Source organism: Momordica charantia (genome assembly GCF_013281855.1).
Source record: "Momordica charantia cultivar OHB3-1 chromosome 6 unlocalized genomic scaffold, Mcharantia_2.0 BLBB01000006.1, whole genome shotgun sequence".
Lineage (NCBI taxonomy): Eukaryota > Viridiplantae > Streptophyta > Magnoliopsida > Cucurbitales > Cucurbitaceae > Momordica > Momordica charantia.
Window position 1 is genome coordinate 3399181 of NW_028275164.1, and position 27942 is coordinate 3427122.

The window sequence follows — 27942 nt, forward strand, 5'->3', positions numbered from 1 at the left end:
TCAAAATATTGGATTTAAAATTTGATTGGGGGCTCAAGTTTTGTGGGTATTTTTGACTTTATGGTCAATTCTATGGATACTTTGGGCATTATTTTTTATGGTGCCATTTTTAGTGCTCATAGGCATTTCCTCATTATTCTACAACAAAATGATGCTCTCTTTCCTCTCCTAGTGATGCCTTTTCAGTTGGTTGAAGAGACTGTGGTTTCCATTTGAGCTTGAAAGTCAATGGGTATAAGTGAGCCAAATGATAATAATTTGAGGAAAAAGATTTTTTAGATCTATTGGTCGTGAGATAGAACTCTCAGCTTATTTCTCTTTTGTTAGACTGAGACCTTGTTTACTTATCATCCAAATGATAAAGAATAAAAAATCAATTGATGTTGCTTACTAAAATTGATTGAAATTGAAATAGAAATTAGATGTATAGCAGTTAGGTTACTAGAATACACATTTCTATTTTTAGCTAATTACAAATATATTAACTAAAAATGTAATAATATTATTTTTAATTAAAACAATAATAAATTTTAACTTATTTTATTATTCTTTTGATGATAGTAAATACTTTTATTATAATAATTTATTTAATATCAACAAATGACAAATAATTAAAATAAAACTACATCAACTAAAAAGGAAATAATATAGTTGTTACTAAAACAACCATCATAAAATATCAATAACTTTATTGTTATAATATTTAATCACAATAAATTCTATTTTAAAAATTTTATTGATATTAACTAATAATAATTAAATTAGATTAAATAATTGATATTAAATATATTTTATAATATTTCATAATAAAATCACCTCAACTAGTAAAAGTTATAGAATTTTTTTATTAGAAAGAAATTATTAGTAGTAAAAAATAAACAAATAAATAGTAAAACTGTAAAACACTTTACTGAAAAGTCACGTGTTTCATTAATAAATTTGAGAGATGATAAAATTTGTAAAGTGTATTAGTGATTAAAAAAAAAAAAAAAAAAAAAAAAAAGGTGCACCAAAGGAGTGGAATTACAAGTGAGAAGGATTCCAAATTTAAGGGGTTCTATTCTAGTAAATATTATTAAAAAAAAATATCTTCATTATTTTTGATTCGCATTCTTGTGATTAAAAAATGATCTTTTTCCAATTTCAAACATAAAAATATTAGCGAAACGATTTATTCATTAATATAATATAAATAAACTATTTACTAGTTATGGTAATGGGTGAATTCGAATCTTTTAAGAATATATTTTATTTAATTAGACCTCGAGTGAATCTATACAAATTAATTGTTTTTGTTTTCATTTAACATCACTGTCACAAATGATATTGCTTTTTAGTTGACACCAATATGAAAAGTTTTGAGCTTTATGGTTAATTCATTTTTTATTTGTGCTTAATCTATTTTATTTAAATATAATAATTGCCATATTAACAATAAATTTCCATCCTTCATTATAAAAATAGGAATGAACGTAATCTAGTATGTATGGATAAGCCTCATAAAAATAAAAAATAATAAAAAAGTGAGAAAGAGTAAGTTAAATCTCTAGTGTATCGTACATCTCCACTCAAAAAGTATATATAATCAAACTAATATCATGTGCTTGTAATGTGACCTATCTACATCAGCATCAAACAAGGTTTTCTTTAGTACAACAATTATGATCTGAAATAGCTATCATGTGCTTGTCATGTGATAAGGTAACTCGTATGATATTAAATCTTAGGTAGGTGGCCATCATGGTTTGAACACATTTCCTCTGAGCTCTTTGCTATTTACATCAACTACTAAGTTATCCCATCATGATGATTTCCTGATTAGATATTTATTACATATTCATCTTTTGTTCAATTTTCTTTATATTTTTTTACCATAACAATGAAACCCCTACCTTCAACCAACGAAAAAGAATCCAAGAATAGAAGAAGAGTTCTTTTGAAATCTAAGAAAAGCAGACACTTCTTAGCCAAAAAATGCAACATATCTCTTCCCTTTTAAATTATGTTGATGTCAAATCCCAAAATCTTAGGTGAAAGTAACAAAATTAAGAAAAATTGATGCTCATCAAAGTGCTACCTGGCTTTGTCATCACTTCCAATTCCAAAAATGTAAGGTATTGAGGTGAAGGTGGCATTGAAGAATTCTTCATTCACTATAATCATAGCCTTCATCATCATCATCAAGCTCCACTTCAGCATCATCAGCTCTGCCCATGAGGGTGAGAAATAGTAGAACTGCCACTAACTGCGTTGCAACAAAATACTTGGCTCTCCTTCTGAATGTTTTCTCCTCCTTCGTCTTTTCTTTCTTTGTCTTCGTCTTCGGCTTCGAGCCTATTGAACGATGCATCAGATATATTCAGAAAATGATAGGTTGAATGTAATTTCAGATAGTGCTTCAGAAACATCATGGTCTATGCAGCTTAATTAGGCATTCAATGCCCAGAAACATGATGTAGAAATTTTCTTACAGTTATCCAAAGAAAAGACTTAGATTTCCACGACTGAATTTCGGTAAGTTGAACTAAAAGAAGGCTATGATAGGGTGGGTTTACAATCCTATTGCACAACATGCAGATAAAATCATAGATACGTCATCTTGAGGTACCAGAGAAATCTAGGACTAAGAAGAGTATTGTGGCCACTCAATAAAATTGTAACTAATGTGGGTTTAGATCGGTGAATAGATACGACGTGCTAAGTGAAATAATGTCTAGGAAAAGGTGGAAGAAAGATAGATATTACAACTCTCACAACAGAAGAAGAAAGAGAAGGGAGACAGCACCAGAAACAACAGAAGAATAATACCGAAAATTTCTAAAAGTGAACTCTTACACACTCGCAATGGCAAAGAAGAACAAAACCAATAAAAAAGGATGAACAAACGGAGACCATATAATATCTCTGAAGATGAACTAAGGACTATTTAAAATGCTTTAGCAATATAACATCATGGTGCAGTAAACTAATTTCATTTTCTTCAGAATGTAAAGAAAAACAGTTGATAAAGTATAAAATTATGTCAAACATTCAAAACATCTTACTCCAATTATAAGGACCCCTTCTTGGTGCTGATGATGAGGCCCCTGAACCGGAATGTGCCGAGGAAGATGATGGTGGCGAGGATGTACCGACTTCTATCAACTCTGTCATATACTTCTCGGCATATCGTACGAGATTACCATGCTCTAAAATTTTACTACGAAGCACTGACGTTTCCTAAAATGCAGATAATATCAACAAGGCCCAAAGTAAGAACTCCACATTTATTGAAAAGAAAGAAAGCAAGCAATGTTCGGGGTAATGCATTATATATCATACAAAGATCAAGGTCTAATGAGAAAGGATATATTAATAAGCTGACAGTGGAAACTATTGCAGAATTTATTATTTTTTCCAATGGATAAGAAAATTAAGTAATGAAAGACAAGATTCAAAAGAAGGGAAGATAAATCTCAGCCACCATAGCAGTAAGAAATCACTTCATGGGTTATAAGCATTTTATACATTTTGTAACTTCTTAATATGCTCAATTTTCCTTTTTTTTTTTTAGATAAGAGAGATAAGAATATGCTCATTTCTCTTAAATTATATTAGTCCCCATTCCTCTTCATAGTGTGTACAAAAAGTAATAATGATAACCATATCAGAGGATACGCTAAGGATCTGTATACATAAATATGTGAATAAAAATAAAGTTCAAGATATTGACAAATGAGATAGAAAAATCCACGTAAAAACTGCAAATAAGGTTTCTTACGACCTATATTTCTCTCAAATAAGCAGGCAGTTTGCTACTATGAACGGTTAATACTTTAAAAGAATAAGATGCTTCCTATTTATTATAACTAAACAATGATTTGAAGATAACTCACAGGTAGTGCTTGAAGGGCAAATAGTACATGCCCTAGAACAAGTGCATCTAAACTGGATGGCCTGCTATATGATAAGGTGATGCGTCACTAAATAATTAGGATTGTTGAAAAAAAATATCATATACAATGGGATATCCAGAGCCTCAGAGATTCACCTGTTCTCAAATAAAAAATTCTGCTCTCCTAACCTAGTGGACAAAGCTCCATAAGCGAGATTTGCGTTTCTATAAATCTGTTTCAATAAATAGAATCAACTCAAGATATCAATAAAGAGAAAATAAAAACTCAAAGAGTCATTCATCCGTGATCCATCACATTGTGGCCTCTATCAATTGCATTCTTCATCAAGTATTAAGGAAAAGATGGGGAAAATATGATCGGCAAGAGAGCATATGCAAGTCAAAGCAACCATAATTATAAATATGAAAAGCAATAACAGATTATGACCTGCTCTTCTCTTCGCTCAGGATTTTCTTTGTTGATCCCAAGCTGGAGCTTCACGGAGTGTACTTTCTTTAAAAACAAAACCTTTCCAATCGGCCACGGAAGGTCAGAATAATAGATCTTTTGAGCTGAACTCCCATCAGTTCCCAGCCAAAGCTCATACAAAATTGCATCTGCAAGCCACGAACTAACCATTGATTTTGCAGACACCCATTCTGGAACTGAGAGAACCTCGGTGTCGAGGTCGACAATACCATCTTGTCTTAAACACTCAATGACCCCGCCCCTCTCGTTATTGTACGCCACATAATCGCCAGTTTCAACATAAGGAATTTTATCTGACACAGAGAAAACAGATACCATACTCGTTAATAGGCTGGTTAACGAAAACATGACGAAATTCACTAGAAAATTAGACGCTTGAATCCTAATCTCACACAAGTAACTCCAGCAACTAACCGAACCAGAATCCGTGACCATATGATCAGGCTGAAGAATTGTAAACACATCCAACCAATGCAGACGGCTGAGCACTACCGACACCATTACAATTAAAATATCGTTTGAAGACGGATAAACACGAAAATATCTCTTGAAAAAGAACAGCAAAATACCCTGCTGCCAATTCAGCTTCTCCACAAGTACATCCAACTATAACACCAGGACTCGAGAAAACCACACAAATGCAAGAAAAATCATAAAAATGGGGGATTACCAGAATCGGGATAGACGGGATTGAAATCCAAGTGAAATGGAAGATTGGCCAATCTTAGATAGATGAAAAGCGGGAGGCAATCGGGGCATCCAGTGGGCAAACCGAAACATGGCTTCCTCACCACCAGAGTTAAACCTACTTCATCTCTTTCACTCATTTGCTCCACAAACTGGAAAAATCTCTGCAACAAACAACTGCTCCTGCTCCTGCTTTGCTTCGATTTGTTTCGGTTCGAAGGGTTTTAGACGACTCAGGCCGTCGGGGCTTCTTCGTTCTTCTCACATGACCAAGATTCTCTTCCTTTTTCCATTTTTATCAACGCTGAAAACAATTTGTATTAAATATTGTTTTATTAATTGACAGAGCATAAGGCGGGGATAGTTTAGTTGGGAGGGCGCGAAGGTCACGTGTTCGATCCACGTTCACCGCAATTAATTTTGGTCATTTTTATTATTTTGTCACTTTATAATCACTCACCCATTACTCGTATTTATTAAACTACGTAGCTATATTACATGCTCAAAACTACTTATCCCATTTATTAAAATCAAAATGAATTATCTTTTATATTTCAAAAATATTCTAAAGTGAAAAAATAATTATTAAAGAATAGGAATGAAATTAATTTCATTTCGAGCATTAAAATTTTGGTCATTCTTATTATTTTCACTTTATATTCACTCACACGATACCCTTCTCAATCTTTGTAACTATATTTCATGCCCATGTTAAGACACATTCGAAACTACTTATCCCATTTTTTAAATCAATATAAAGATTATGACAAAAATGAATATACATTTATTGTTTCAAAATTGTTCTAAAGTTGTAAAATAATTATTAAAAAGATGTAGAACCTAGGCAACAAACAATATGAATGAAATTAATAGATTGTTGAAGAGAAATGGAATTATGAATAAGTAATTCCCAAATTTGAGATGGATCACACTAATTGATTTCGTTCCTACCTTCAGTAATGACCATAAAAAAATGAATGAAGTAATTAACAACTCAATCATTGTATGTTAAATTTTTATTTTAAAAGATTTTACTAATTTAATTTTATAAAATTAAAAGTTTATAATAAAAATCGATAAACAAGAGAAAAATCTTATTACAAATTCAAAATATCCTATTTCTAGAAAACAGTTAAGCCTTTCATTGGAATCATATTTAAAGATGTAAACCATGAGATTAGTTTCTTTCTCAAATTTTACATGGAAAAAGAAAATCTGGAATGTATATATTACATAATAATACTCAGACTAAATAACATAGAATAAAGAAAAAGAGAATTGACAAGTTGGTTTCAAAATTGGAGGGCCGAAGCATGATCAAAACTGACTTTTCAGCAGTGAAGAGATTCTGAAGTTCATCTTCAATTTTGCAGATATCCATCACATGGCTGTTTGTCTTCCTCAAAAAGCTTGCTGGCACCTAAAAATGGGCTTTAGCAAAATACAAAGACGCTTTTTTCTGATGTAGCCATTCTTTTTGCTGGCACACTTCCAACTATTCTCTCCAGCTAACATAAAATACATAACGTGTTAGTATAACAGACCCAGACCGCAAGGGTAGAATGGTAATTCGAAGCCGTTCGATTCCAACAACGATATTTAGCGGGTTACGATGTTATGTTATATCTATCCAATCCAACAAATAGAGCTACCATAAAGAATAAGAGTAAGGGACTGTGTTTAGAAGTTGTAGATTCTCTTTCTCATATCAGGAATAACCATAGGTCCTATTTTGGGAACCATTTTATTTTTTGTTTTCTGTTTTCCGAAACCGACCACTACTTCCCTTGGCTTGTTATCACCTTTTTTTTTTTCTAAATGTTTCCAAAATTTAAGCCAAATTAAAAAAAAAAAAAAAAAAACCACTAAGAATTCAAATGTGTTAAGTGAAAAACATACCAAAGAAACGGTGAGAAAGCAAGTATAATTTTTAAAAATAGAAAACTACAAACAAAATCGTTATCAAACGGGTCTTAACTGCTTGTTTTTCATGTGAAATCTAAAATTAATAGAATAAAGGGGTTAAAAACTTGTGCCGTAGTAGTTAAGTTATCAGTGATAGCATGGAGATGGTAAGACATCCTAAAAAACACAAACATATTTGATTTGTAAAAGAGTTCTTAACAAGTTCTAACACAATAGCTTACCCGGAGCTGATCGAATGGTGAAAAAAGCACTCTGCAAGTCATGTTCTGGGATCCATCAAGCATATTTACAATCTGAAGGGAGGTGGGGATGGATGTTATAACCAACTCAAACGTATGGAGAACATAATATTAATAATTAGTTCAGTTCAGCACACTATCATCATGATTACCTCAGTGTAGAACTCTTTCCTCTCCGGCAAGGAATAAATGATCAAGTTTTGAATGCCACGAATCTAGCACCAAGGGAAAATAGCATGGTCAAGAACAGCCATTTGTAAAACCAAGAACCACAGAACAAGAAATTCTTGGTGAAGGGGCTGAAGGGTTCACTTCACAGGTTTCGCCCAGATGAAGAACTATCGCAAATTGAAGAAAATAGCTCTTGTTATGAAATGGACTGGGGAGATATGGCTTCGAAAAACGGGGAGATCATTCACTGGCAATCAGCATGACATGAGCGGGAAAGTTTGTTGTTACTTGTTGGATGTAAAGATCTTAGTCGGTTGTTTTTCAAGAACAAAGTGAAAAGAGTAAGTGTGTCAGCATTTCGAGAAGCCAGTTGACACAAAAACATTGCCTTTAGAAACTTGGATTTCCTAGCCAAACAATCACTCTCCGTTAGAAAACCACTGAACTTCAGGTAATGACTAGGATCCCATGCTAAGTTTGCCATCTGACAAAGAGATTGGGGACTTGGAAGATTCAAATTCCCAAAGATTCCTAGTAAATTCTAAGTTCTTTAGGTGGCATAACGCAGTTGGTGCTATCCAAAAAAGGCATCATTATTGTTGCACAACATCTCCAAACTGGTGTTTTTTGTGCAAAAATAACCGCAAGAACTAAACTGATCTCCTCTTTCAATACAATTTTACTATGAGAAACTGGGACAAACTTCTTAATGAATTTAGTTTCCATTGATCCGTCCCAAGAAATTATTTGAACTGCTTTAAGAAACATTTTGTGGGCATCCCTTTAAATGTAAAGTTAAGTTCTCATGGTCTAACCTAACGCATCTATGGTTGTGATTTCGAAGGTTCAAAGAGAAGTAGAGCGATCTAGAGGATGTATGGGGGATGAATAAAATTTTGAGGTATTCTTAATGCACTCTAAGTTCTTTTCTAATTACAATTCTTTCTGGATCACTGCCAACAGGAGGAAGTTTTTGCAACCCAGTAGTTTAGCGTAGCTAGAGATCTAATCTCCTGCTCTTTCTTCTGTATTCTCTCATTTTGGTCAATGAAACTCGGTTCTTACTCAAACACACAAAACAGACCACAGACACACATACTATGTTGGCAAAATTTAGCTTTTGAGGAAAGTACATAGCCATATAAATTACCTTGTATCTGTGGTAAAAATGTGCTCTCTCCGTATATAACATGATCTTCCGCTTTCCCTCAAAAAACCAAATTCGCGCTCGTGAGATATCACTTTGCTTTGTATACCTAAAGAACAAAACTAGATCGTTATACATGATAATACAAGCAATCGAGGATGCAGAAGAAAAAAATAAATCAATAAATTTATGGATCAGCTTATAAGTAAAACGATTGGCTACTTACTCCCCAAGGAGACAGAATGAAGCATTCTGTGCCTTCAAAAAGTTTCGAACTCGAACGAACTCAAAGTAAGAACTAATGAATAGCATGACTCCACCCTGAGGGAAAAGTTCCACGGATTGAGATAAGGCAGAATATGTAGATCTGCTTCAATAATTTTAAACTCAAAAAGTCTTTGACATCAGAACCGTCATCGTTACTAAATAATAGTTACCTGACTAGATTCATTTATCTTTGGAAACACCTGAGGAGAAAAACCATTTTAAATAATTAGATCAATAAGCCAGTACAATTAATAAAGAGATTTAGTCTCAATTCTGCTATCTCCTTCACAGAAAGTTATATCTTTGATTTTATATTTGCTTAAATGGACCGAAGTCAAATCCTATAACAACTAACTGAACTATTGATAGTTAAGATCAGAGTTTATCAAAATCAACAGGATAAATAAGAAACTGACCTTCTTGGAAAAGTACTCAAGACGAGCATCATCAACATCAGCTATAGAGTCTGCATCAAACCTCTCGTAAACCTGTAAAAAATATAAGCACGAGAAAAATACTCAGGATGAGCATCATCAACATCAGTTTTTCATGATGTTTGGCTACATATAAAATTTTCAAAAACAATTTAAACAACTCAACCGTGCTTCTGGACAAAGCACTAGTATTTTTCCTAAAGTTCTTAATGAAAAATGATCTCACTTAAAAAAAACCCACTCCTAAAAGCTATCCCAAACGCAATGTTCAATACTTTCCAGATAAGCCCCTTTTTAGTTTTTTTTTTTTTAGTTTATTAAAAAAATTCAATTAAAAAATACTTTTTAACTTGTAGCTAAATATCATATAAGATTTCGGAAGTAACTTAATTATTTAAAAGATCTTTAAGGATGTTGAAAAAATATTCCAAACACAGTATTAATGAAATCTTATATTGCTTCATGTTTCTTTAATTTCAGTTGATATTTTTTTTTCTGAAACGAGAGACAGAAATTTTCATTGATGTAATGAAAAAGGAAAGAAAACAAAGGGAATACAAAGAAGAAAACCTGGAAACAACTAATAACCGCCCAAATACAAGGGCCAAAGCTAACCTCATAAAGAATTTTTTTTTTAAAACAAGATACGAACTTCTCGTTGAAATAATGAAAAGGAACAAAATTGTTCAAAGGAGACAAACCTCATAAAGAATCTAAATGGTAAAAATAAAAGCTTTCCAGATTTCAAATCCCTTGGGTCTTCCCGAACGACTACCAACCAAATGTTCTAAACCTTTTGGTTGGTCCGTCTCTACCTCCAAAAGCTCACTAAATTTGGTCCCATCATTTCAGAATTATGGTTTGAATGCAACCATAGAATCTTTCAGAACAAGTTTTGCTGTTCCACAGTTCAGTTTGACTTGGCTTCTCAAAAAGCTTCACAATGTATTCCCTTTCTAATGTCTTTATGGATTATAACTCCCTCAATATTTGTCTAGACTAGGAAGCTTTTATTTCTTTCTTTTTTCATTAAGGGTGGTATTGATGCACTAAAAAGTCGGGCTTCAGTCGGAAATAAGAAACCATTATCTTCCTCTAGCGATGAAAAGATTTTAATGTTAAAATTTCTGTAACAGAATCTAGAGCTGAATTCAACATGTTTTTTCAGAATAATTCAACATGTTTTTTTATAGTAGGACTAACGTGCAATTCCAATTCCACAATAATGATGCGAACTACCCAAGATAAACAAACACCAAAGATGGTAATCACTAATCAGATTCAATTATCTTCCATGAGCCAGAGTGCGGAAATTTTGTTATTAATTTGATTCAAAACCCCTAAAATAGGGAGAAGAATAAATATTCCAAAGTTGCAATTATACCATAGAGATCAAATATCAAAATTTTCTGAAACAATCCACGAAATCAACATGAGATAAGATGGCACCATCTTATTCAAAATGATTGCTGCAAGAGGAGCATGAAAAAAAAAGGCATAATTGAGTAGACAAACCTGGCGGACTTGGAGTACCACTTTTGGAAGAATGCCTTTGTATTCACATAACATTCTCACCTATCACATGACACATTGAGCATTGAGGAAAAGAATAGATATAGACGAGTCCATACTAAGATAAATTATAACTGCATGTGTGCTAAGACCAACAATCAAATCCAAGTCAAAGAGAATCAGTTAAACGAGAGATCTCTCACGTTAAGAAACAAATGCCCTTCTCTGACTAGCTAATCTTGGTGATGATGCCCTAGAGCCAAGTCTAGGTGTAAAGTACGGAAAGAATTGGGCAACCGTAGACAATTGTGTTTTGATAGAAAGGAGATTTTTCGTTTACTATGCTTATCATCATATCTTGAACAATTGTCAATTTTGATTTAATTGCTAAAGGATGTCTTCTCTTATTTATGTTTCAAGATAACTATTTAAAAAAAATATTTACATTCAACCAAAAGAGAAAAGTCAAAATAAAATAAATAAAAACTAAAATACTTGTTAGAACAACACATCAAACAGGAAACTTGGCATGCTTAACCATCTTCTCTTATTTATGTTTCAAGATAACTATATAAAAAAATATTTCCATTCAACCGAAAGGGAAAAGTCAAAATAAAATAAATAAAAACTAAAATACTTGTAAGAACAACAGATCAAACAGGAAACTTGGCATGCTTAACCAATGTAAAAAGATTTATAAAGTAGGAAGGGAAGAAATTATTAAAAGACAAAAAAAAAATAATAATAAATAAAGGGATCAGGATTCAAAGTAAACATTCATATGTGTCAAATTTCAAGAGTGCATTTTAAAATGCAATGCGGATTTAGCATGCAAAAAACATTTGACTCCTCAATTGTTCTGTATGATTCTTGTCTAACGTTCTGACAAAAACAATCCAGTGTCCACTAATCAGTTAAGCATTTAGAAAAACAAACAATAAAAGATATATGACATTTCTGCCTTACAATAATTAAACGAAGAAAAAGACGCACCTTTCCTTGGTAGTTATTGCAGTAGTGATTGAAAAAAGCATTTATATCTGTAAGAAAGGTGTAGACAAAAATTAAAATACTTCATTTCAATCATTAGAAGTAAGATAAAAGAATCAATGTCATATGAATATTGCTATTCTACAACATCTAAACATCATAAAACTACTAAATTCTCCTTTAGAAGAAACCAAAAATTCATTAAAAGGGAAAAGATCTAAAGCACCAATTTGGGATAATTGCACAGTGCGCAATTGTACTGTAATACAATTCTACTTGCAGATACAATTACTTGGTCCAATACATTTTTATTTTATTTTCTAATATTCCCTTCTATTTATTTACTTTTCGTGTTATTATTTCTTTTTATCTTTTATCTATTGCCAAAAATAATTGATAAATGACTCCGCTCGTGATTTGTTTATTCATATATTGTCCCACAAAAAGTGAATTAGTGGATGCACAACTGCTAAAACAAAACAAAATGTTACTTTTTAAGATCATTCTATTATTGACATGGACATATAAAAATAAAAATATAGTAAAGTTTTTAAGCTTATTATGAGTGTGAATACCATCTCTATTCACCGACTCTCACACCAAATTTTGTTTATGTAAACAGTGACAATTCTTTTTATATCTAGGCTACCCGTCACATGGTTCACACCCAATATGGATGTCAATGACTCTAAACTTCTTTTCTCGTAAGATACCCTTACGGGAGGAGGGCATGAGTTGTGACAGTAAACACCTAGTATGGTCTAAAAATAATTGTTTATAACCACATGGTTCAATAGTTTACTGATGCACACTTACACTAGAGTTTCTTGAAGAATACTTGAATCTGACTTTATTAAAGAGGCCAACACTTATTTATAGAGGCTGCCTAAAAGCTAACAAGGTAAACTCAAGTTACCGTGAGGTAACTAGCAACTTAACTAAACATTTAGATATAAAGCTACAACTTATTAGGAATGCTTCAAAACAACAGCTAACTACTACATCATTTACGTAGCACTAAAGTGATATCTAACTAAAGACCCCACTTTTGCAATTTTGTTAACCCATATTGGTCTGTATTAAACGAAAGCAATCCCCAATTTTACATATAGTAAAAGATTTAAGTGAACCCACCAAGAATTATATGAATCACACAGTACGTAGCATAAAATTGAGTTAGAAACTGACTTAGAAACCAAAACTACTTGCTGATTCTAGTAAATCGGATACATGAATTGCATTGTATACAAACAACAGACGAACCACCTTACCTGGGTTTGAATGAAAGCCCAAAACTATGGACTGCCTATAGAACCTCGCATATCCATCAAGATACCTACAACAAGAAAGGGATTTTAACATTTGGATGATGGGACAAATTTTTTTTTTTTTTTTCGGGGTAAGAACAAGTATTTCAATGGGACAAAATGTTCATTCACGTAAACCTAATGAGATCATATTGTGTATGATAGTGCTGGGTCCACAGAAAACCTGGGACCCAAGGAACCTTGAAACTATAAACTAGTCCGAAACAATATACTTTTACAATCCCTAGGTTCTGCACGCTATAAAGGACCAAAGAAAAATAAAACTTACATTCTTTCCATTTTCAAATCAATCCTCAAATTTTATTATGAAAATTGAAATGAAACGTAATACTGTGGAGAAGAAGCTTACAAAAATAGCAAAGAAGAGAGAGAAAAACTGTGTTATTGAGTGGAGTACATTTCCTCCCACAGATAAGGAATATATTTCTTAACAAAGATAATTTGGAACATACCACTGTCTTATCCGCATCACATCAGTTCCATGCTGCTTCGATGGTATCTTATTCATTTGTTCAATGACAGTATTCACATGGGACCAGTTCTAATTTTCATTGAAGAAAGTTTTGGGTTATTATGTCGCATAAAGCATATAAACAAATATTCTAATTTAATAGCAAAGTACCTGCATTGCTATTATATCTGCATGATCAATGATTAAGACCTGCTCGTTGAAGCATAATCTTCATTTAAGCAACATATACATAAAAGAGGAGCTACACATGAATACACTTATATCACAGAAACGTTACCTCAATGGAAGAAAGATAGTCAACATCTTTCTCCTTGTTTTTCTCTGTTTCGCCAAGTTTCTGATAAAAAGTGTTGTTAGTGCATAAAGTATAAATACTTTTCATATTCAGAAGTCCTGTCAGAAATAAATTGTGCATTTCCAACTTAATAGAAAGATGCCAAAATATATTCAGCCACGCCTTAAATATATCAACCACCAATACTTAATGGCTCATCAACTTCAACAATTTTGGCAACAATATAATTGGTAGGGTCCATTTTCACAGTTAATATTTGAAAATTATTAGACTCTCATATTATGAGCCATTGAGCATGAATATTACTATCATGAAAATGTTTTCAAATTCACAATACTACAAAATGATCAATGTATGAGTACATCCCCTTAGAGTTATTGAAGAAAATAACTCACTGTAATCAGACCAAGGGGAGAAGCAACAATTATGTCTGATGAATAGAAATCACCGAATAACTTAATGCTCTTCCTACAAAAAAAAATTGATACAATTAAGTTCAAAAAATAGAATTTATTAATAAACAAATTTACAATTTCAAATTAACACATTCGATAGGAGTGATGCAAAGAGAAATTATTTAAGATGAATGACGATCCTCTACATTTCTATACCATATAAAGGATGATGGTCAACTGCAAAGGGGAAATATGAGTTTGCTTAAAATTTATTCAAAGTTAATTCCTGATACTTTCTGATAAAGTGTAAATAAAACATTTCGTGAAGCCACCATATTAGACGGTCATGAGACTTCAATGCCAAAAAAAAGGATTAAAATCAAACTCTAATGCATGCATAATTCACCTGGTGAACTTGATACCAATCATAAAGAGATCTTCATTATTCCCACCAAAGAGTGCTTGGAAGTCAGAAGGTTTTGAAGATTTTTTAGAGCTACAATTCTGATCATTAAGAGATAATTCAACTGTGTCTCCATTCTTCCCAACACCTCCATTTCCAAAATCTTCATATAGACGGTCAAGATGCTCCACTGTAACCTAAAATCAAAGGTACATTGTTATATAGACGGTCAAGATGCTCCACTGTAAGCTAAAATCAAAGGCACAAGGTTAACAATGGTGCTAGGTATCCGAATTTCAGGCTAGGTATGTTGGCTATGGTTGTACAATCAATTATTTCCTTCAAGTTTGTGGTGTTCTTCTTGGCATATGGTGCAACGTGTGTTGCTGGTTTATTCTGACTAGTTTGATTGCATGTGTTAATGCTCCACTGTAAACTAAGTATATTCATCTAAACTTCATTTACACGTGTTGCATGTGTGAAATGGCCCATTATCAAAGATGAATGAAATGAAGAAATACAGCAGAAAAATATATTCCCATCCCCAGCACACTCATACGTCTCAAATAATATAAACATCTTTTTCCATGTATACTAATGATGATTATCAACTACTAAACCAATCTTGATATAGAACTCTAACTAATCTGAGGAAGTAGAGCAATGCAAATAGATGCCTACAAAGTTTCGTTCCTGAAAATAACCTAAATCCTATATTAAAATCTCGTTCATAAAAATGCAAAGAGCTAGTACTTCTAGTTATATAACCCATTTATTACAAACATAGTTCTTTCATAAAAATAATGGAATACCTTGTTTGCTGATGGAGTGAGATGTATCAGCCTTTTAATTACACGAAGAGCAATGCTTGCAAGGGGCAATAAAATCAAAACCTGGAGCAGACCATGCAACAGAGATCGTCACTTTCTTTCTTCCTTTTTTACAAAGCAAACAAAACTTTTCATGATAAGGTGAAAAGTTACAGGCAAAAGCATAAGTCTCCTCAATCAAAGTTTACAAAATGCACCCCAATTTGAGTTAAATACATTGGGGAAAGTGTAAACGCAATCTGAAAGTGAAGAACAAATCTAAATAATAGATTTTCATTTATTATTTAGAACAGCAATACAAGAATAACGTTCATTTAATCAAGCATGGTGGTGCATAAGAAATACGAAACTCTTTTGTAATTACAACATCTCTTTGATTTTACAAAATTGGAGAGCTTTTTGGTGATTAGTGTCTTTTTTGGAAGGGGTTGCCTTGGCCCCTGTCCGTAGGCTGTTATTGTTCTTTTGTTCCTTCTATTGAAGTTTTTCTTATCCAAAAAAAAAAAAAAAAAAAAAAATCTAGGCACTAATACTATATGCAGTGTGGTCAAACCAAAATCCCAAGTTGAGAGAACAAAGTAGTTTCAACATTCAAGTTTCTTTTGTTTGGTCTGAACAAATTGAAATTTGTTATTTATACAAAAATGGTAACCGACTGATGCCTGGCCTGTATCAGGCTTGTGAACTCATTAAATTTGCGTAAGACTGCATTTTCCCATAACAGAAAAAACAAAGTCACCCCATAGACATTATAACTTCGTTGTTCTACGTTCTGCTGGTGCAGGATCACCAAGTATATTTCAAAATGCCGATGCACATAAAACAGCAAATAATATGGAAATGTGGGAAAAGTTGTGCAGGAATACCAGTAGCTATAGAGAGTAGGTCCAAATAGAAATTGTTTATAATAACATATAAAGATCAATTTTAGAGGAAAAATACTAGAAGTCTACAAAAATGTGAAAATTTTTTAAAATGTTTCTATAATTGTAAGTAAAGATAAAAGTTTTGGCTTGCATTAATATTCAAGAATGACTTCTAATAATTGCTAAACTATATTAAGCTGACAGACATGGAACTGGGCAAATGAAGACCAAAAACAGAAGTGAAATAGTAGTCACGAAGACATGTATTAGGTAGCCTCAAAAGGAGAATGGCTAAAAACAAAATCGTTCTTTAATTTCTTTTTTTTAAATATCTAAATAGCTGAAGGGCTCAAGTCAAAAATTGGCTTAAATACATCATCGTTTCATTTACGAGGTAAAACAGATGAAGTAAAAAATGAAAGGAAAATAGATAAGGCTACCTACAAGTCTTGTGATAAAAATTGATGAGAGATAGAGAGGGGCAAAAACAATTAATTTGAGACACTCAAGCATTTTTAGTATCACAAAAAAGACTATGAAGAGGAGCCACTATTATAACCTTTGGACGAGTAAATCCATGATCAAGAAATTTCTCCCCACTAAGAATGTCAGCTCGGTCTTGATGTTTGGCCACTTTTGAGTCATTCTTCGTTATGAGATCTCTAGTCTTAAAAACATGATTCAACTGCAAAACATATTTCCCCAGAAATCATAACGTGAACAAACAAATATTCTAAATGATTTTCATAAGGAGAGTGATAGAGGCATGCACACACAGAATGCATAATATATGAATCCATGATACTCGAGTCTTCTTCTTGACCTTTCAGATAAAAGGGTTTCTTGTTGCAGTACAGTATATCACGGTAGCTGTTGCCTGAAAGAAAACGGGTAGGATAAGCGATATATATGATTATATGCACACATACAGACATGCAAACAAACAATTACAAGAGTAAATAATGCACAAACTCAAATATCAGCAAAAAATTACAGCCAAACCTACTGCTTTTATCAGCAAAAAAATCTATACCTCCAAAGCATCAATAGTCTTATCTACCAATTTTTCTTTTCTTGGTAAGAAACAATATCATTGATGAGTGAAATTACAAAAGGGTGGGGAGGAGGATTAAACACCGCAAAACCAAAGAAGTTACAAAATACTTCTCCAATTGGTCAAAAGAGAATCAAAACTATATGAGTAGAAGAGCAATGATAATTTAACACCAAGAGATAGCATGGAAAATGATGTTGTCAAAGATTCTATCAAAGGAAAGTTCTTTATCGGTGAAAAGCCTATGGTTTCTTTCATTCCATGTAGTCCACAAAAAAACCCTAATGAAAGTATGTGAAGAATAGAAGTGCAATTTTGAAGGATTTCTTTTTTTTTTTTATATGAAACGAGTATTTCATTGATGGTATGAAATATACAAAAGGCCAAAAGGGCAATTACAAAAACGCCTTCCAATTATAGATTAGATCATTTAGGTTGTAGCTATTGAAGGGTGAGTGGAAGCTTTTACACCAACCAAGAGCTAATACAGTAACTCTATCAAAAAAAAAAGAATCAAAAGGACAAGATGTGTCGTTAAAGACTCGGTTGTTCCTGTCTAGCCATAAGCTCCAAGGAAGGCTCTGATGAAAAGGGTCCAAAGTGTTGCTCGGTTCTTTTTGAAAGGATGATCCGCCAACAGGCATTCAAGGAGGATGGAGGTGTTGTTGTGAAGTGTTGTCTCCCATCCGAAGGTAGTGAGAAGGATCCCCCAGAATTTAGAGGGAAGCTGCAACTGACGAATAGGTGTCCCGGAGATTCCGATGCCCTAGACAGAGGTGATAGCAGTTTGGGGAGAGGGAGATATGAGGCAGCTTTTTCTGTTTCCGATCAAAAGTGTTCAAATCCCTATGGCTTAACTCCTAGCAAAAGAACTTGACCTTTTTGGGGCATTTTCCTTGCCAAAGGGTGGAGAAGAAGGTGGGTACAGCATGGGTTTTGGGGAGTGATCAGGAGCTCAAAAACAGAGCTGGTGGTGAAGGATTTGCTCAGGTTCAATGGCCAAATCCATAAATCTTCACGATGGAGAGGGGAAAAAGCTTTGAGAATCTGGGATAGGCCCAACCACTCTTCGAGCTCCTCATCTTTTAGTGGTCCTTTAGTGGTCTACGAAAGTTGTAATCCCATGAAGATGAAGCCTTGGACCAAAGTTCGGTAATTTTGGCATCCTTATTTGTAGCTACGGCGAAGAGTCTTGGGTAGAGGTTGTCAAGGGTCCCTTGTGGGAACCATTTATCCTTCCAAAAATAGCAGAGACTATCTTCCCCTACCTGGCAAAGAGCAAAGTCTTTAATAAGATGAGTATGTCGTAGGATAGATATCCATGGACCTTTGAAGCTAGTGGAGCATGGGGTGGGCCAATTGTTTGATAGAGATCCCATATATTTTGCTGAGATGGGAGTCCTTCAGAGGTGGTGTCTTTCACTGATAAACTGTCAAGTCCATTTGGAGAGGAGAGCAGTGTTTTTGTGCTTGATATTACCAATACCCAGGCCACCGTCTTTTATGGGAAGTTGAACTTGCTTCCAGTTAACTAGATGGGGCTTGCCATTAGTGGATGGGCCTTCCCATAAAAAAATCTCGAAGGAGTTTGCTAATCTGATCTGCTGCTTTTCTTGGTAAGTTGAAAAGGGAGAGATAGTAAGTAGGAAGGTTTGATAGGATGGATTGTAGGATAGTACGTCTCCCCCCTTAAGAGATAAAAAGGTTGCTTTGCTCCATCTGCTCAATCTACTCTGAATCTTTTCTATAATAGGATGCCAAAAGGAATCCTTATTAGGATTACCGTTCAAAGCGAGACCCAAGTAGGTGCAGGACCAAGCTTTGGATTTGCAACCCCAAGCTTTAGCAATGAGAGTAGTAATCTGCGGATCAATGGAGACACCAAGAACACTGGACTTATGGTAGTTTATATTGAGGCCTGAAGCAACCTTGAGAGATTTGATGATTTTTTGAAGATTTATAATCTTTGTGGGGTCGTTGCTAGTGAATAGGAGTGTACCATCTACAAAAAGTAGATGGTTAATCGAAATTAAGCCACATTTTAGACCCTTGATCTGACCTCTGCTTTCTCCAAAAGTGAGCAAACAACTAAGAACATCAGTGACCATAATGAAAAGAAAAGGGGAAGGGGATCCCCTTGTCTTAGGCCCCTGGTAGCTGTAAATTTGCCCCGTGGTTTGCCATTGATGATGATGGAGAAGCTCGTCGTAGAGATACATGCTTGGATCCATTTTCTCCACTTAATCCCAAAGCCTTTGTGGAGCGTCACTGTGTCTGGGAAGTCCCAGTCAACCATATCAAAGGCTTTTTCAAGGTCTAATTTAATCACAGCTCCTTCAAATTTCAGTGATTGCCATTCATCTACAATCTCATTTGCAATAAGGGAAGAGTCAAGAATTTTCCGTCCCTTAACAAAGGCATATTGGTACTCTGATATAGTACTTGGCAGCACCTTTTTAAGCCTCAGTGAAACCATCCGGCTCGGGAGCGGAATTAATGATGGGACGAAAGTCATGGACAGTCTTGGCACCTTTTCGGGAATGAGTGAGATGTAGGTCTCATTAAGAGCGGAATTAATGATACCATTTATAAAAAAATCTTGGAACAAAACCAGAATGTCAGACTTGATGATGTTCCATGATTTTTTTAAAAACTCCGCAGTGAAACCATCCAGCCCGGGAGCTTTATAGGATCCAAGGGAAATGACCGCCCTGTGGATTTCTTCCTCTGTGAAGTCTTGCTCTAACATGGCTCCGTGTTCAATGGTGATCGAGTCCCATGGCAAGTTTGTGGGACAGCACCTATGTCCTTCCTTTCTAGAATAGAGAGCGGCGTAGAAATCTATGAACTATTTTTCAAAATTTTGAAGGATTTCAACTTCTTATTTTTTTAAAAAAAAAAAACCCTTTGATTAAAGCCACAAAAGGAAAACAGTCTAAGGGCGGGGGAAGAGGGATCCCCCTCCCAAAAACTAGATAATAATTGCTCTCCAATCTTGCAAAATCATAGAAATGCTGTAATTACAAAAAATTCTCTATGCCTATAGCACCACCAAGAAGAAGAGGAGGACTTAGCTTCAAAAATCCTAGAAGGATTTCAACTTCTAGTTATGGAAGTCTGTGACACCAATTACAGGATGTCAAATCTCATCAAACCAATAAACAGCTCGCCAACTTTTCTCGGAATGTGAATTTTGAGAAAAACTTTTGGTCTTTTCAATTCTTATTTTGTGAACCCAAAGAAATTTAGGGATTCGTTCTACAATTGTTGTTTAGGTTGAGGCTAAAGAACAAGTCAAAGATTCTTTGGTTAAGAGTATCTTCGTTATTATGTGAGAAGTGGTTAGTAAGAAACAAATGAATTTTTAGTAGCATGAGGGCTCCTCGTGAAGAATAAAGGAGCACCCTTTTGAGGCAAAGACAGCAAAGAGAAGGAGAGAGGGTTCAACTTGAGTATTTCCTTTGAAGCTTCTCAAGACATATTTTCCAAGCTGCAACAACCTATAACCTCGAACTAGTAGGTTAAGTTAATGAAACTACTCAACTTATTTATTAGCAGTTAGCACTCTTCACAAGTTCGCTGAACAGAAGGGATGCCAATAAATGATGCAAAGATTGAATCTTCAAGCATTACAATTTCATGAAGCAACCTTTTCTCTGACTATGACTTTTTTTTTAAGTACAAAAAAGAAAATTGACTAGGACTTGTTTATATTAAAATATTGAGTTAGAGAGAAGCAAGCTTATAGGTAGTGAAAAGAAGAACCCCTTTTAGAATAACAACTTTGCGAAGATCCAACTAGCTAAAATGAATGGTTTGATAACATGAGAGCTTATCTGTGTGTGGCAAAATATCCAAAAGCATGTGTTCGTAACTATATATGCATATATATATACTCAAAAAGGAAAAAAATCAAACTTACAAAGGGAAAAGAAAAATCTCTGTCTCGATGAATGAAAGTCAGTGCCTCCAGATGTCTTGTACACATCCAACCAGTGCTCATATAACCTTACTTTAAGATCGTAATTACTAGATTTAACGTCTAGATCCTGAAATATAATTATTAAATATATTTTAACATTAAGAAATCATATGAAGAACTTGAGAAATTAAGAATTTAATTAGGATGGAAAATGACATCACAAAAGTAGATCAGGTTGCAAGAACTCCATATAAAATAAAATACCTTTAAAAGGCACTCTCCGGTCCCCGACCACTTGCAGTTTGACATCCCTATGGCAGGAACCACCCATGCATACTTCCATTTCATTTTAAGGAAATTCTCGGCCTCTTCTTTAGATAACTTATGCTCCATGTGTTTGTTAAACGAACTGCATAAATGGAAGTATAAGCAATAAATTTCACAACTAATCTCAATGGCCGCATAGGTTCTTTAATGATAATTTTTTCAAGAAACAATTATAGTAAGTAACTTAAGAAGCTTTGTACAAATGTCCAAAGAATCGACCTTTGAAGGATAGATTTCCTAATATCTATCTTTTATCTTTATCCCCCATGGGACTGTTGATGACTTTTGGGACAAAGCCACCCTCTCTTGGAGAATTCAGACTCGGAGGATGTTAAAAGACGAGGAAATTGATGAATTTATCTCATTACTCTCCCTTTTAAACCCATTTGTTCTTAACAATCAGGCCAATACTAGAATATGATCTTTTGAGCCATCTGGGGAAATTTCAATAGCCTCATGGTGCAGATTGTCTTCCTCTAAGGCCATGTCATCCCACTTATTGCAAGCTATTTGGAATACCAAATGTCCAAAGAAGGTCAGCTTCTTCATTTGGATTTTTCTGTTCAGAAAATTCAATACAGCGGAAGTTCTCCAAAAGAAGCTTTCTGGATGTTGCCTTTCACCTTCCATCTGTGTCTTCTGCCAATCTTTTGGTGAAAACCTGCTGCATTTGTTCTTTTTTTGCCCTTTCACCCAGAATTGTTGGTCTCTACTATTCCAAGAGTCCAATTTCTCTTGGGTGTTCGATGGGATTGCAATAAATAATCTTACTCATCTTCTTCGCGGGCCATCTTTGCCTCCTAAAGCTGATCTACTGTGGCTGAATGCTATTGAAGCTATGTTATATGAGTTGTGGTTTGAAAGGAACCTAAGAACTTTTGAAGACAGAAGGAAATCCTCGTTCGATCGGTTTCACTCAGCAAAATTTAAAGCTTCTCCGTGGTGTTCTTTATCTACTTTTTTTGGAGATTACTCCCCTAGTCGTATTTGTTCTAATTGGAGTGTCTTTATTTTTCATTGTTAATCATATTTATTTCTTGCTTGTCTTTCTTTTTCACTCTTCCGAGAGTTTGTATCCTTTGAATAATTTTGTTCCTTTTCATTATTTCAATGAGAAGTTCGTATCTTGTTCAAAAAATAAAAAATGGAAGAAAACCTCATCCAAGAGAATTACCAAAAACTTTTCCAATTGAACAAAAGAGAAGAAAAGCTATAGTGATAAAAAAATATATAAGATCATTTACACCTAAGAAGACTCCAAAAGAAACGATCAAAATAACGCTCCTTATCTTTGATGATTTTGCGATTCCTTTCTTGACAAGTGACCCAAAGGAAAGTTCTAATAAAGTTTATCCAAAGGAGCTTCCTTTCACCAAATCAATATTGAAGAGAACTTTGGAGTCGTCTTGGGAAAAACATAGACCAGCCAAAAATAGATGGGATGGAATCCCAAAAAGAGAGAACAAATTCACATGTACTGAAGATATGTTTACTAACTTGGTAGTTTACTGTCTTTTTAATGTTTTCTAAAATTTTAAAAAAAAAACCCCCACCAACTCAACCTAATTAATATAAGTTGGTTAGAGTCCATAACCTAACTATAGTCATCAAGATTAAGAACATATCCTGCCAAAACGTTTGGACTTGTCCAAAACTCCACCCAACTCAATCAATGAACACCCTAATGTCTAGTTCAAAAAATGATTTAAATAACCAAATTTGCAACTATAAACCTTATACAATTTACTTTGTAATTTCAATTTAAGAAAGAAGGGTTACATTGGATAGTTGAATAGAAATCATGTATCTTGAAAACAAAAGGACATTATTTAAATGATACACCATAAAGTCATGGACTAACCTAGTTCTATCTGATATTGAAGAGGCATGGTGAGAAATAGCTTCCAGTTCATTCTCCTGATCTGTGTCAGAGCTATTAGTGTCATCTTCAGTTCCTTCCGTTTCAATATTTAGCACTGGCTCACTCATTTTGTTTGCCAAAGATGGACTTCTACGGAACTCATCATCAGTCACTACAATATAGAGATTTCATATAAATGAAAATAAAAGCAACAATTTACTATGGCTGAACCCAAAAGATAATATCAAAATAAATACACGTTATGTAAGTTCTATAAGAAAAAGATGATAAAAACAATTTTCAAATCCTAAACAAAAAGAAAAATGGTCAGAATATATTAAAAGAAAAAAAAAAACTTTTTTTGACCTTAAATTTCTAGTGTCCTTTTTCAATAAACTATTTTCTAAGAAGAATTAACCAACCACATAAAAGTAGATTTGGCTATTTTAGTTTAAGTGAGAGATATGGGGTTTAATATTGGATTCAGCTACCATAAAAGTAGACTTCTTTACGGTTATATTTTGAATTTTGGATTCTTTTACACAAAGAGCTAAACTGAGGATTCGCATCCTTCAAATAAATTTCAAATAACATTCTAATCGCAAAATACTAAAAGCATAATGCTAAAACTTCTCATAACAACATTGTGGATGAAACACCATAAATCACATTGTGCTTCACAACCAATTTTAAGGTCCATCCACGTCAATGGGAGAAAACGTCAACTTTTCAAATATGACCTAGAAAGAGATGGGGGAAACATTAAAAGAGTTTCCAATTCTGTCATTTAGGTAAATGGGAAACATTTTTCATAGTTCAACATACTAGAGGGGCTCCTAGCAAAGAACATAATAGTGGGGTAGGTCAATAAAGAGGTCTAGATAAACACCAGACTCAATTTGACCCATCATAAGAATTTTTTATTCAGGAAAAAAAACAATGAAAAAATAATTTCCTGATATTACCATTTACCAACAGGTCCAAAACATAACGTAAATTGAAACCATCAAGGCAGTACGAACCAGCATTACTAGTGAAGATTAATAATCTGTTTTTTCTTTTTTTTTTCTTTTTTTCTAATATGAAACAATTGGAGCATATATTAGAGACAGAAAGGATAAAAATACAGTCTAATAATCTTAACCACGAGAATCTAAACATCTGTTGATTGTAACAATACGAAAAATTAAATCAAATATTGAAACACGCCATTAGTGTCTCAAGAAACAATGATCATTTTGATTATAAGAAGTTCAAAATCAAAATAACAAAATATACTAAAAATAAATAACAATGTCATGAGAAGCCAAAATAATTCTTACCTTCCTCCTCCTCCTCATCCTCATCCTCCAGTGCACTAGAAGATTCAGAACAACCATCCTCATCTTCCTCTGTGTCACTTTTTCCTTCCTCTTGTCTTTGTCTAGGGAAACACATGTACAAGGCACAGCAGAAAAGAGTAAGTTCAAATTTAAGGAAACTATAACGCAAGTGCCTTGGCTACTCCCAAAAAAATAATGAAAAAGAGTAAGTTAATTAATATCTTATTAGAAGAAAATCAAAATCAAATATATCCCACGAGAATGACTGTATGATAAAATATTGGTCCAATGCTTCTCATTCAAAATCCTTAAATATTTTGTTATGTGTGTAATATATGAAATTAAAATTTAAAGAAAAATACTCTAGTTTAAGTGATTGGTGTATGTCAAAATGTATGGTTTTTGTTGATAAATAATATTCAAACTGATGTATTTGTGCTTCATGAGGTTGAATACAGAGAATGATCACGATATTAATCCACTGTATTGGAAGAATACGCTTATGCATGGCATATAACCCCGACAAATGGTAATGTGACAAACTTACTAATCAAGGTACCAAACACAGCTAAACAAATAAAGCTTGTAAGTATCCTGCATAGTTAGAATAGACTACTATAATGGCATTCAATATTTTTAATAACTATAATTCGTATTCAAAACACCAGTTAAATAATACTACCTTTTCATACATGAAGCAGCAACAGCCTTATTACATGACTGTAATTGCATTAATAAATTATCATAGTTTGTTCGCTCCGTGAAAACTTCAAGTTCCTCGGTGTCACTAACTCCTACACAAAAATTCAACATAAATATACTCACCTCGAACCATCTAAGCAGTCAAGCTGTATATTTAACATAAGAAGAAAGAGAAAAGATGCAACCAAGAAACCCACCTCGTTTACGAACTAATTGCTTCCCCATTAGAATAATTATGAACTTTTTCCTTGAAAAAACTAAAGAAGACACCCAGCTTCTATGCCCGCATCAGCTTCCAGTGTTATCTTGAGACAAATAAACATAAATATGATCAATATAACTGCAAGCTGACTTTTTTTGTGTAACACCATATTCAGTATGGCTCTGTATTGTGTACATAAGATAGTAATTTGCAAGCCAGGGGTCAAAAGAGAAAAACCTTACTGATTAAATCTACGCCTGAATGTTGGAAGTTTCTATTTAGTCTCTAGAGTTCCCATTACGTCCTTAAACTTCCAATTTCAATTTCGTAGTGTGATTCGTGGGAAAGCTGCTGGGACTCTTCGTTCGTGGCTTTAGCCGCTGTGGCTGTTCGTTTGCTACAGTCGCTCGCCCCCGCCACTGCAGAACGCCGTTGTTGCTGCAGATCAACGCTGGTGCTGCTAAAGAACTCGTGGCCGTTTGCTTGCCGTTGCCGCTGCTAGTGTTCGTGGGCTGCTGGGTTTGTTTATCTCTGCTCCAGAAGGGATCCTACTGTTAGGGTTTATTTTTTCTTTTAGTTCCGGCCGGCTCGGTTCGGCTCGTGATTAGGTTAGCCAAGTTTTTGTATTGTTCACCCGGCTCGGTTTGAATCCGTTTGGTTTGCTTCAATTCGGTTCCATCATGCAGACGTAGAAGACTGTGTCTCCATTTGCCGTAGCTGTTTCCGGTATTCAGGTTAATGGTAGAATTAATTAAAAGTTTAATATACCATTAATAAACATAGAGCACAAAGACTGATATACCCTTGTATGTATATATACCTCATTGGATGTACGCATTGATATATTTACTCACATATCCTTATCATTTTAGTTTTTTTTTTGGTTGAATTATTTATTCACAATTTTAGATGAAATGCATGTATTATACGATCTAAATGAATGTCTTGTATTCTTATATGATGTTGTTATGTTTGTTGGTTTGCTTATAATTTGTTGTACTACTTAGTCAATCAATAACATCGATATACCAATGAGTATTGATATTCCAATGATATTCCTCGTATCAATATTAATATATCATATAATCAAAAAAATAAAAACACATGCACACATCTCAAATATTTTACCATATTTACAATTTTAAAAATTATTACTATGTTTACAAATATGACAAATGTTGCATCAAAAGACTGTGTGTTGGATCCTCAACTCCTACGTATGGTAAAAAAAAATAAAAAATGACAAAATTTGAGTGAGAAATTTTGATGGGTAAAGAAAAAAAAAGGTTTAAATTAAATGATAAAAGAAAAATAATGAACTGGTTGAGAGATGGTATGATGAGGAGGGCATAACGTGGATTAAAATTAAAGGACAAAATTAAAATATAAAAATTGTCTCAATTGTATATTTTGTATATAGTAGACTATTAAATATTCGAAAATCAAATATAATAGGGTAAACATCCATGGAACTTTTTGTTCAAAATATCAACTTCACTGCAAATATTTATAAAAAAAAATGTTTGATTAATTTGTGTATATACTGCTATGAGTTTAATCACAGCCATTGTATAATTAAAGAATTACAGTAATAAATTCTATTGTTTATAATATTGTAGACTGTCTTCCAAAAACCACTTATATGCTTAATTCATCGGTAATTTGATTTTGTTACAGGGTCATATGTATCAATTATTCAAATTAATTGATTGTATATACTTTATGTAGGATATTAATTGTAGAACTTCAAATTAGTAGTTTAATTCGTAACTATGAATTTAATTGATGATTCATAAGATGACTAAAGAAATATGACATATTTTTCCAGGAGTATGCATTGTTTTACTTTTTACTATTGAGGTCTATTCATTATTTTTTATCACGTGAGGGGGGAAAACAAACTGCAGTGCACAATTTTAATAAATAAATATTAGTATGAATTTCATCTGCATATTATTTTAAACATTGATCTTTAAATTTATTTTCCATTGAGGTTGTGTTGCTTTTCCAATACGTAGTTTCACATGACTTATCTGTGACAACTAGAGAAAAATAAAAATACGGAAAAAAAAATATAAAAACAAACATATTTTAAATGAATATCAGAACGATATTAATGATGCATGCAAAATTGATACAATTCATTGTTTTTGTTTATTTAGTATAACAAATCGTGACGTGGATTTGAACTCGCGATCTTTTAGCAAAAAATAAATATATTCGTTT

The 27942-nt window shown here is 33.5% G+C and overlaps 2 protein-coding genes across 5 annotated transcripts; both read right to left on the reverse strand.

The window, feature by feature from the left end:
* Positions 1 to 1960: 1960 nt before the first annotated feature.
* LOC111007368 (metaxin-like protein) lies at positions 1961 to 5360 on the reverse strand. 3 transcript variants are annotated; one of them, XM_022279717.2, is made up of 6 exons: positions 5035 to 5360; positions 4323 to 4657; positions 4031 to 4107; positions 3876 to 3936; positions 3045 to 3219; positions 1961 to 2334 (listed from the first exon to the last, which is right to left on the reverse strand). In XM_022279717.2, the coding sequence occupies exons 1-6, from the start codon at positions 5189 to 5191 to the stop codon at positions 2147 to 2149; spliced, it is 993 nt and encodes a 330-aa protein (XP_022135409.1). In that variant the 5' UTR covers positions 5192 to 5360; the 3' UTR covers positions 1961 to 2146. The 3 variants fall into 3 exon arrangements, with proteins under 3 accessions (XP_022135409.1, XP_022135408.1, XP_087982307.1); XM_022279716.2 differs by having other exon boundaries at positions 3876 to 3939; XM_088126181.1 differs by lacking the exons at positions 3876 to 3936; positions 4031 to 4107.
* An 809-nt stretch (positions 5361 to 6169) lies between these two features.
* NOF1 (U3 small nucleolar RNA-associated protein) lies at positions 6170 to 26259 on the reverse strand. 2 transcript variants are annotated; one of them, XM_022279408.2, is made up of 25 exons: positions 25959 to 26259; positions 25712 to 25819; positions 25495 to 25606; positions 24813 to 24913; positions 23491 to 23662; positions 21567 to 21711; positions 21303 to 21429; positions 17103 to 17203; positions 16886 to 17011; positions 15443 to 15523; positions 14634 to 14827; positions 14228 to 14300; positions 13815 to 13874; positions 13688 to 13726; positions 13518 to 13606; positions 13009 to 13073; positions 11741 to 11787; positions 10751 to 10810; positions 9218 to 9289; positions 8972 to 9001; positions 8761 to 8855; positions 8538 to 8643; positions 7369 to 7431; positions 7199 to 7270; positions 6170 to 6559 (listed from the first exon to the last, which is right to left on the reverse strand). In XM_022279408.2, exons 2-25 carry the CDS (start codon positions 25737 to 25739, stop codon positions 6485 to 6487), a joined length of 2133 nt encoding a protein of 710 aa, XP_022135100.1. In that variant the 5' UTR covers positions 25740 to 25819; positions 25959 to 26259; the 3' UTR covers positions 6170 to 6484. The 2 variants fall into 2 exon arrangements, with proteins under 2 accessions (XP_022135100.1, XP_022135101.1); XM_022279409.2 differs by having other exon boundaries at positions 25954 to 26259.
* Positions 26260 to 27942: the final 1683 nt, after the last annotated feature.

Coding starts and splice junctions, on each gene's coding strand:
- LOC111007368 (XM_022279716.2), bottom strand. CDS start 5,191: ATGAGTGAAAGAGATGAAGTAGGTTTAACTCTGGTGGTGAGGAAGCCA. Junction 4,108..4,322: donor CTGAGCGAAGAGAAGAGCAG/GTCATAATCTGT, acceptor TTATTGAAACAG/ATTTATAGAAACGCAAATCT. Junction 3,220..3,875: donor TTGCCCTTCAAGCACTACCT/GTGAGTTATCTT, acceptor TCTGCATTTTAG/GAAACGTCAGTGCTTCGTAG.
- NOF1 (XM_022279408.2), bottom strand. CDS start 25,739: ATGGGGAAGCAATTAGTTCGTAAACGAG. Junction 13,607..13,687: donor CAGATATAATAGCAATGCAG/GTACTTTGCTAT, acceptor AATGAAAATTAG/AACTGGTCCCATGTGAATAC. Junction 8,856..8,971: donor AGATAAATGAATCTAGTCAG/GTAACTATTATT, acceptor CTTTTCCCTCAG/GGTGGAGTCATGCTATTCAT.